This window comes from Apteryx mantelli, chromosome 7, assembly GCF_036417845.1.
Source record: "Apteryx mantelli isolate bAptMan1 chromosome 7, bAptMan1.hap1, whole genome shotgun sequence".
Taxonomy (NCBI): domain Eukaryota; kingdom Metazoa; phylum Chordata; class Aves; order Apterygiformes; family Apterygidae; genus Apteryx; species Apteryx mantelli.
Window position 1 is genome coordinate 7,570,148 of NC_089984.1, and position 10,373 is coordinate 7,580,520.

The following is a 10,373-nucleotide window of genomic DNA, read 5'->3' on the forward strand; positions in this document are numbered from 1 at the left end:
CATATGCAAACATTTGATGCTTTGGAAAAGGAACCTGACACTTGGATAAAGACAGCTGGCAGGCATAAATCTATATACACTCTTTGCCAATTCTCTGAAAATATACCAAACTTTGGTAAGCATGCATGCTTTTTAAATCAAGTTTATGAATATTAAAATTTACAAGAGCTTAACACAATGCACAATCTACAGAACAACTTCTTGGGCTCATTGGCAGGTGAGAAGCAGTGCGTGCTATTCAGCCTGCCTGAGCACTGGCAGCATGTCTCTAACAAGCAAGCAACCCGGCAGGACAGTCATACCTTCATGCAGAGAAGTGCATGAACGGTGACTACTTAGCTGCAGCTGAGCGGTATACACACTGCTCTTCAGCTCTCAGCAGGACCAAGGAACACTGTATACTAAAAACAACAACATCCACCACCTCCTGTCCTATATACTAGCAATCAGCATTGCCTATAAAAAAGCAGGGGACAGAGTACACGTATGGGTGCTGAAACAGGAGCTGGGTGGCAGAATGCTGGGGACTGGATTCAGCAGTATGGATAGGAAAAAAGAAAGAAGACAAACAAGGTGATGGAGTAGTGACTGCAGTAGCAATAGGAAGGTACTGCGGAGAAGGAAGCAAGGATCTAGAGGCCTTGCAGAGAAACTGTGGAGAAGATACTGTAGAGTATGAAGAGGGAAGCTAGAAACATGAAGAAAGGTGAGACTACTGCAGGAGGAAGGCAAAACTGCAATCAAATGTTAGTCTTTAATGGCTCACATGTTTTAGTCAGGTGCTACAGTATCAGATGAACAGCTAAAAATCCCTGGAGACACTGTCCTCACCGAGCAGGTGAAAAATCTCTCACAGCAATTGATGCTGACTAGTCCAATCCCAATCAAATTTTGCATTTCATTTAATTTAAGAAGGCAGAGAAGTAGACTAACCAAAGGCAGAGTCATATGTATAGGAAAAGAGGTAAGAAGCTGTAAGCTTCTAGTGATCTACCTCTGCTTCCTCTTCTCCAGAGCCCCCTTCTGGTCCTGGCTCAGCAAGGTCTAAGATGGCTGCCAGCTCCTCCCCTTTAGCATTCTAACAGCTTTCTCTCCAAGGAGGGACATGGAGCATGGAGTTGGCCCTCAGCTGGGCCTTGCACCACCACTTTCGGTGCACAGTCCTGAGAAGGCCCCAGCCCAGGGCAGAAAGCTCCAGAGGTAGTTAGTCACCCTCTGACTGCTCCAAGCTATCGCTGAGTCAGACACTGGAACCACAAGCAAAGTTTCTCTCTCCCATGTTCACAGTTCCTACCCTTTCCCTCCAGCTTGTTAAGCAGTTTTTTGCAGAAGGGGAGCAGTACCAGGGCATGCAGATTAGCTGTCCAAGGAACAGGCACACTGGGACTGAGTACTGTGAAACTTATTGGTAGGAGAGGGGGGGGAACCCAGTTCCTTGAGGATATGCAGTAAGATTGGATCAACACCCAAAGGAAAAAGGAGTAAGTCATGTAAAGAAAACTGAGTTAGGAGAAAGATCTGTGTTCCTTCCCCCCCCCCCCCCCAAGGAGTGGCAGGCATTCCCAAATTTTGCTAAGCTTCAGGAAGTAAAACTACTCACAAAGGAGGTATGACATTCAATTTCATATCAGTCAAGAGTAAGATGCAAAGGACAACTTCAAAAAATGGACACCACTATAGAAAGACATCTCTTTAACAAGGCTACTGCCCACTCTCATATTTTGAGATCCTGAGTCCTCAAAGTACTACAGCTTTGTCAAAGCCTTCTTGCATCAGGCTGAATTGAACTACAGAATTTAGGAAATACTTTGAATTCAAGAGGAGAAAGAGGCAACCCAGCACTGGAAATGAAGGTACCAATATTCACTGTGCAGCAAGTCCTGTCTTAAAACCTTTTTATAAAAGAATCCATGTGAAACATATATCAAGATGTAGCCAGCTAAGTTTCCAAATACAATAGCCTGTGATTCAACAAGGCTACTTAACTAAAACATAAAGGACATTCTTTATGATCAACAGGGCACTATCTCTGGCTGTAGTGATCTTTAAGTTCTAACTTGGCACAAAACCCATAAATGCCTCTCCCCCCAAGAAGTAAATCTCAAAGACCTCTCCGCTATGTGAAGTATGCCCAATATATTAATAAAGGCAAAGTATTTTGTAAACATTGATTTAAGCTGCCCTGTGAATGAAACACCGGCACCACATAAAAATCTGTGATGTCTTATTACTGCTATTGTTTTTTAATCTACATGAATGCAGTCTGATGAAAAGTAATTTGATTTATACAACTTTGGATATGAGTAACTTAATTTTACTGACCAAGAGACTCAAGGAAAATTCAGCTATGATTTTACTCATTACTCAAGAAAATATATACAGCTAATGTTAATTAGTGATCATTAATACCTTTACCACATAAGAAACATCCAGCATAAACTGTTTCAGTAGAATTTATCAATAAGTTAGTTAGCATGGAGCCACTCTTAACTGCATACCCAACTACGGAATCTCCAAACCTACTAGATGTCAGGGTTCAAACACCAAGTTATATGTAAACTGACCTGGCTGAGATACTGCAGTGGCTGTAAACTGAGTAGCCCAAGGGGGATTCTTCTGTCCTCCAAACTGAGCCATCGTGAAAGGCAAAATCTCCTGGGTTTCTATCTTCTATAACTGCAATCTATTAAAATAAAGCAGCAGCTACAATCTTTGAAACATTTACCATCGGCCTATTTTAATTCTGGGTCAAAAAAAAAAAAAAATCATGTTGAAAGATTATCTTTAGATCCCTAAACCTGGTGGGCAGCACGCATTCTTACTAAAAGTGGGGGAAACAAAAAGTTGCAAGACAAGTTATTATATTTGCCTAAGAAATGATCTCCACCCTCCCATCCCTAACAATGAGACTAATGCTATTTAAATTCAAAAAAAAAAAAAAGTATTGAAGTTTACAGTGAGACTGGGGGAAAGGTGACTCTGCAGAATGAAGATTTTTTTTTGTTATGGTTACTTCTACGTCGCCACTTAGAAGCGAAGCCGGTAGAAGACACACCACATGCTTTCGGCCATCGCTCGGTTTCGAAAAAAGCAATTTCCTTGAACAAGGGCAAATCAGCAACACAAAAATGGCAGAAGCGCTCACCAACTCCACAACTTGCCCCCTCCCTCCCTCCCATCCCCCCACCCCCCGAAAAAAAACCGCCGGGGCCATCACCGCACCGCACGAGCCTGTCGCTTTCTTCGCCTACGTTTTTGTTTTAATTCACTTTCTAAAACGCTAAAAAAAAAAAAAAAAGCCTAAGCAGAGCTAACCTTTTTTATTACGCGCGCGCAGCTAAAACACCGGCGGCTAAACTGGGCCTAGGCGCTTAAAAACGAAAAAATACACATCCATCATGCAGGAAAAACAGAGGGCCGGGCCAGGGGAGGCCGCGGGAGCACCGGGGGGAGGCCCTACCTCGCAGCTCCGCGAGCAACGGCGGCGGCGCGGGGCCTTCCCCCGCGGCCCGGCCCGGCCCGCCGCGGCGAGGAGCCCGCCGCCGCCCCCGGCCGACAATGCGGGCCTCAGCGCGGGCCCGCTGGGGCCTGCTCGGCGGCGGCGGAGCCGTTGGAACCGTTGGAGCCTTCCCCCTCCCCACCTCCTCGCGCGCGCGCGCGCACGCCCGCCGCCGCCGCCGGTACCTGAGCGGCGCCGCGCCGGGCCTGCCCGGAGCCATTTCAAACCCCTCCGAGCCTCCCACACCGAGCGCGCCGCCACTGCGCAGGCGCCCCGCGCCCCCCGCCCCCCGCCCCCGCGGCGGCCCGCGGCGCACACTGCTTACGTTCAAACGCGCGCCCGCCGCACGTGCCGCCGCCGCCGCTCCGCACAATGCGGGCGGCCGGTAGCGCGCAGGCGCAGAGGGAGGCTCGCGCGCCACGCGGTGGGGGGGGGGTGTCCGGCGCGCGCCTCCTAAGGAGAAGCGGCCGTTGGGCGAAGGGAGGCGTCTCGGCGCCATGTTGGCCAAGGCGCGCCGCCATGTTGCTGTGGGTGCGTGGGGCATCGCGGGGTGCCCGGGCCGCGGCGGTGCCGCCTTGCGGGTCCCCCTCGGCCCGCCGCTGCACTGCGGCTCTGCGGGGAAGAAACGCAGAGGGGCACCCGCTGCTCGACACTCCCTCCAGCGCCCCACCGGGGGCTCCGAGCAGACCCTCGGCGTGGGCCGTTTTCTGGCGCTTCTCGCACGGCCTCAGAGGCGCCAGTGCGGAGAGCGGAGCGCTGCAGTGCTTAAAAAAAAAAAACGAAAAGCTGCACTTCTGCTCGGCCGAGGGGACAAAGGTGTCATCTGAAAGGGAGCAGCGGCTCGCACACGTGCACACAGGCAGCCCAGGGGCTCACTTGGGGCGGGGAGAGCGAGCTCGTCAAAGCCCTGGACGAGGTGCTTTGCCACAGAAATTGCAGCCAGGAGCAGGAGCCGTTGCAGTAGTTCATGGGCAGCAGTGATCTCCCTTCCCTCCCGCTTCCATTGATGCTATAAAGTCTTCCATCCCTTACATTGGTTTTGACCAGAGTTTGCTTCGAGGGAAAATACACGTGTAAGTTGTTACTCAGCACTTTAGAGAAGTCAACAAAACACACTCTGAGTGTGAAAGTGGGACTGCTAGGTGTTTACTTGACATTGTTAAAAAAATTGAAGTTTGATGATGGAGTAAAATCCATCCTTGATAGATGCATTGAAAGGCAACAACATCAAGTAGATTTTTCCTCTTAAGGGTAAATTAAGTTCTCATTTGCTGTGGGCTGCATTATGTTGTAGAAGGGCAACTAGGAAAAAAAAAAAGCAGAAGACCACCAGGTAAATAAAAATTTATTTCAGCATTTGGTATCCAATACTACACGCAGGTAGATCTGTGGTAGAACTTTAAAGGGCAGTGCAGCTTAGGCTTAAACCATAACCTCTTAGGGTTGAAGATGTTGTACGCTGGTAAGCATTGTTCTTAATTAAAAACAAAACAAAATAACATTTTAAGCCTTATTCATGTCTACTCCTGGCATTACTCCATCAAATTCTGCCATTGGACTATGCAGAATCTGTACTCTTTAACCTGGAAATAGGCTTTAGAGGCTAAAAATATAACAGGGTTCTCTCCCATGCTATAAATGAAAAAGATGAGGCAAAACTGTATTAAAAGAGAAAATAAGTTTCAGCAAATGTCAGAATTTTGGAAAGTACCTTTGTTTGTTCAGTCTTCTGTCCCAGAGTCTTTTTTAAAATCAGAGAATGTATAACTCTTACTGATCCTCTTAGGAAACCACAAGCCTTATTTCCTGTTATCTGAAGTAGTATATAACTTCATGTACTTTTTCCTCTCCACATATATTTTGCTCTCTTTAGCTGGCAAATGTTGCCATTGCTATTTTTGGTACACTAATGACTCCTGTTGCTTTCTTTAGGTCTCTGCATTCTCTTTTCAAGATAAACCATGCTGTTGTGATATTGTTGTAATGAATAACAGTCGTAATAGAAAGCACACTGCCAAATTAAATGAGTACATCTAGTCTCATTTCTTTAAACAAACAAACCCATAGGCTTAAGTAATCGCTCCATTTCTCCCTTCTTTTTTGCAAGTCCTGTATATCTTTTAAGTACATCGGACAATTTCAGACAAAAATGATAAAGGGGCAGAGGTCTAAATGGTATGAAATTTCTACAGATTTGCTTAAAATAATCAGACAAGTTGAGAAAAGAGAAAATTAGCAGGGAAAAATTAGCATAATCTGCCTTCAGCCTTTCTGGTAGTTAAGGGAGTTAAGAATAAGCTGGGGATATTGTGGGGAGAAAAGGTAATACAGAAAGAGTATAAGCAAAGAACTTCATATGCTTTCTGGCACTGTTGGTATGTTTAACAAAGATGAATGGAAAAGAGCAAAGAATAGAACTTTGGTATCAGGAAATGCTACATAGTAGTGAGATCTCATAGTGCAAATAGCTAGTATTTTGGATCTCTGGCCTTCAGCACTCAGCTGTCAATGCTTTGCCCCAGAAAGCCATTAAGTTGATCTGTGGCACCTTCTACAGTGGTGTACATGTTCTTTATTACCAGAATGTTTATGGAATGAAAACAGCTATATTCTTTTGAACAGGGGCTCAGTTGGTACTTAATTAAATACTGTTTTTTAAAAGGGTTTAAAACTAATCGCCTTTTTTTTTTTTTAAGATTGTGACTAAAAGAGCTCTCAAAATCATCACCACCACCTCTATGTATACCACTGTTAACACAATCATAGAAGTAAGTATATTTTCTACTACCACATCAGCCAGCCTTACTGATCCAGCACTGTAGAAGCAATAACTAATACACTGAGAAGTATAAACACTTAAGTAGCAAGTAGAAGCATGCTGTTCTTCATACTGGGTGTGGGTGGAATGCAGATTTAGACATGGATATCATGCAGGTCTCTAATGAGCATACTGGGTAGCTGAAAAAGCTAGTGTATGGCTTGCTTTGAGACAAAGGAGCTTCTCCATTAGCTCAAGGAATATGAAATTGTACTTTTTCTGCAGATAGTATACATTTTAGATCTGCACTGATGTTGATATGTATCAACATTTGCCACATTGTATTTTGTGTTTGGTGTAGTATCAGTATCTCACCTTCAGCTGAAAAAAAAAAAAAAAAATTTGTTTTTGAGATAGCAACATTTGCCCTTAGTGAAACTCACTGATGACTCCAGCTTCAGATCCCCTAGATCTTGAAGGAGCAGAAAAATAATCACATTCATCATCAAACAAATCTTTACTATCTTCAGTATGCCCCTAAGGTGTCTCATAACTGTGATTGTATCATGAACTTACTTGTTGCTGTACAAATGCACCACAAAACAAAGTGTTTGCTGCAGGGGTTTTACAATCTAAAAGGAATGACTGAGTATCAGCTGCAAATAGTAATTGTCATTGCTTTTAGAAATACATTGTACTTCACAGCCTTGGAAAAATAGAAGTCCTATTTTTTCCAAATAAAGGGAAATACAGAGAACGGTTATAATGCTTTATCCTTCTTTTGAAAGCGAAGACATGGGTCAGGCTGTATGTAAGCACAAGATAAGGACCATATGCTTCAGAGGCAAGTTACCCTCGTACCTACACTAGCACAGATGCTTCAGTATTTCTCTTTACTAAACCACTACACATTATTGACACTACAGAGTTCCACATCATAATAAAGGTATGATGGCTGCACACCTGATTTATAGTGTCCTTCACACAAAAAAATTAAGCATTTATCAACCAGTTGTCACTATACAGCAGCAGCAGAGACTGTAATATTTTCCTGTGTTAGAAAAAAAACTAGTCTGAAGTATCTTAGGTACATGCTGTGAAAGAAAACTATTGAAGGAGGCATGTAAGAGGCTCATTTTTGTTGGGAAAAAAAAAAAAAGCCAGAAACAGATTTAACTGTGTTAATACTGTGTGTTTGAATGAATTGGAGGGGAAATTATAATGTTTTAATAAACATAATTTTGACAATCTGTGCAATTGAGAAGACACAGCAATTAGTGTTTCACACCAAACATGAAACTACAGGGAAGAAAACTAATAATAATCAGTAACTGGGGATATTGTATCTGTCCAGCTCATATAAGACCTTTGCCAACTACAGAGAAATGGTTATTTCACTGAATTTTGATGGTGTACAACTTTGATGGTGTGACCCATTATGTTTCTTTCATATTCTTGTTGAGAACAGATTATCATGCATCTTGATCAATTCCTGAATTAACATTCATATATATATACATACACACACACGCGCACACACACACACACACACACACACACGCACATTATTTCTGGAGCATGTTCTTTGTAGCTCTTGATAGGTTTATTTACATACTCTCTTCAGAAGGTCAGCAAAGATCATTCAGGAATTCAAATGTGTTTTTACCTTTCCAGATATTCAGTGATACCAGGAAAACCTGATGGCAACAGCAGTTCAGTCAATGGCTTTTTTGATGCTTGAATTATAGGAGCCAAGAGTAGAATATAACCTTCTGAACAGATTAACAGAATTTTTTCTTGCACAGAAATTTCTCTTAGTTCTTTTCTGAGATCTCTTATGTACTGAAACTTTCCATTCCCTAACCACTTGAAACATTTAGTACCATAAATTTATTACATACTACTATACAAAGCATTTAACAAAAATATTTCTGAACTTGCCAGACCACTCAAAAACACAGGAGGGATGTCATAGAGTTAAAAGTCTACCTGATTGGGTTTAGCAGATTGCAAATGTGTGACATGCAAAATGTTCCCCCCTACCGCTATAAGCTCTTAAAAAAAGGATAAAGATCTTATGTCACGGTCTACTATATCCAGACAAAATTAAATGGGTTCAGAATGGACTTCTGACAAAGCCTGAATTTGTTTAGTTTATGCTAGAGCATTTATATTATTTTTAATTATTTTGATGCTAATATACACCAGGATTACAGGGGCCATCACATACAATATATTTAACTGATAAAGTTTCCTGTCTAAGGGGATTGGCAATGATTCAGTAAAATAGCTTTAAGATACTGCTTTCAGGAAGCTCAGAGAAGGGATTCTTATCTCATGGTGAAATTCATTAGCATTTATTGATGTTACAAAAGTATTGGAGATCCCACTCTGAACAAGGTCCCATTTCTAGAATTTTTATGTAAGGGCTTTTACCTAATGGGTTGTTTGTAGATTTTAATTTGAACATTTACGGTTCTGAGTTAAAAAATGTCATCTGTGCATCCCCTAAATTCTGAAATTCTACCACATCTCTCATTATATATACCATGTGTTTGTAAGATTGGGTGCACTTGTAACTTTATTTCCTTAAATTTAAATTAAAGGTGCATGTATTTGAGAGAAGATTGGTCCTTCCTCAATTCAAGTTTGACCATATGTGCTAGAAGGCTGAACCCCAGAATATTTTACAGTGCATCCCACAGCTGTCTTCATTGCTATTACATGTAGAGGTTTGACACAGTGAAACCATTAGGGGATTGATCTCGATGTAGCACATTTGACTGCCTCTCATACCAGTCACTTATCTATATCAAGAATAAGGGTTTCTGCATTTTGCTGTAGTTTATAATAGATTAAATACAGTATTAAATCACACTGTGATCTCTGTAAATGACTGAAGTGAGCTAAAGTGATGCATAGAATCTTCAACTAAAGCAACTGGAACATACAATAGACTCAAGAAGAGGAGATATGTGTTTCTGCCAAAATAAGTAAATGAAATTCTTAACATGTTTCAGCTAATAACTTAGATGGTATTCTGGGATAAATAGAGGAGTGAACAGATTGACAGTGTTGGACAGATGAAATGTAGCCTAAACACCATCTTGGTGCCCTGTTAGCGGGGCTAGTCAACACTTAGTGAGATAACTACTAAAAATATTTGTGTTTCAGTTCTGAAATCAGATCCCTGCACACAGGCCTTCAGGGTCTGGGTTGTTTGCAGCTATTCTTCTGTCAAATCCCATGAAATGTTGGCTTTCCTTCAGCTGAACCAATGCTTCTTTGCTTGAGCGCAGTTATTTTATATAAGCAGTTGGTTCTTGGTTCTCCTAAATGAGTACATAGCAGACTTTTCTCCTGAATAGTCCCATTTGACACTTCAAAATTTCAAGAAAATACATTCTTATGATCAAAAACATTTCTTGGAAGGAAGCTTCCATTTCAAAAAAATTTTTGGACAATCACAGTTAATGCTGAAGTTTCAGAGAAATACATCCTTGCAAAAGGGGGAATCTCTAGTTGGAAAATACAACTATGCCTTTAAAAGTAAGGTAATTTCTTAACTAAAATCAGATAGAATTGGTTTCAAATTTTGTGACTGTTTTGTTTTTGCATAAGAGTTTAACATTTTACTTTAATCACAAGTACTCATCTGAGTTTTATAAGGTTCTTAGAGGAGTATAGGATATCTTATCTAATTTTAGTTGAAGGAAGAAATATTGTGAATATTAGTTTTATGTGTGGCTTCTTGTCTAGGGAGAGCTGTAATGTTTGGATCGTTCCTCATGATTTATGGAAAGAAAAAGAGGTACAATTTGTGTTGACCAAGGAGTACAGGGATAGCTGCCCTGATTAAGGATTCCTTCCTGCTTACTTGAGGTGACATGTGTTTGAGCAACCTTTTTTGCCTGTCTATAGAAGTGCACTAATTCTACCTTTCACATAGCAAGATTATAAGGAGATACATGAGAAATCCCTTCTCACACACAGAATGGAATCTGATACATCTAGAAGAACAGGGTTTTCCTAAAGTGCTCAAAGAAAGATGGGAAGAAAAATCCTGACCACCTTTAAAGTCTTAGCTCCATTGCTTGAAAAGCAGGAGATTGAGAG

At 41.9% G+C, this 10,373-nt stretch overlaps 1 protein-coding gene across 2 annotated transcripts in view; it reads right to left on the minus strand.

Moving 5' to 3' along the window:
- The window catches only part of CCAR1 (cell division cycle and apoptosis regulator 1), a 28,959-nt gene extending 25,205 nt beyond the window's left edge, over positions 1-3,754 (minus strand). For both annotated transcript variants that reach the window (XM_067299746.1, XM_067299745.1), the window contains exons 1-2: positions 3,685-3,754; positions 2,565-2,683 (exon numbers count right to left, since the gene is read on the minus strand). In XM_067299746.1, the coding sequence (XP_067155847.1) occupies positions 2,565-2,637 (73 nt within the window). In that variant the 5' untranslated portion in view covers positions 2,638-2,683; positions 3,685-3,754. The remainder of the gene's footprint in view (positions 1-2,564; positions 2,684-3,684) is intronic.
- Positions 3,755-10,373: the final 6,619 nt, after the last annotated feature.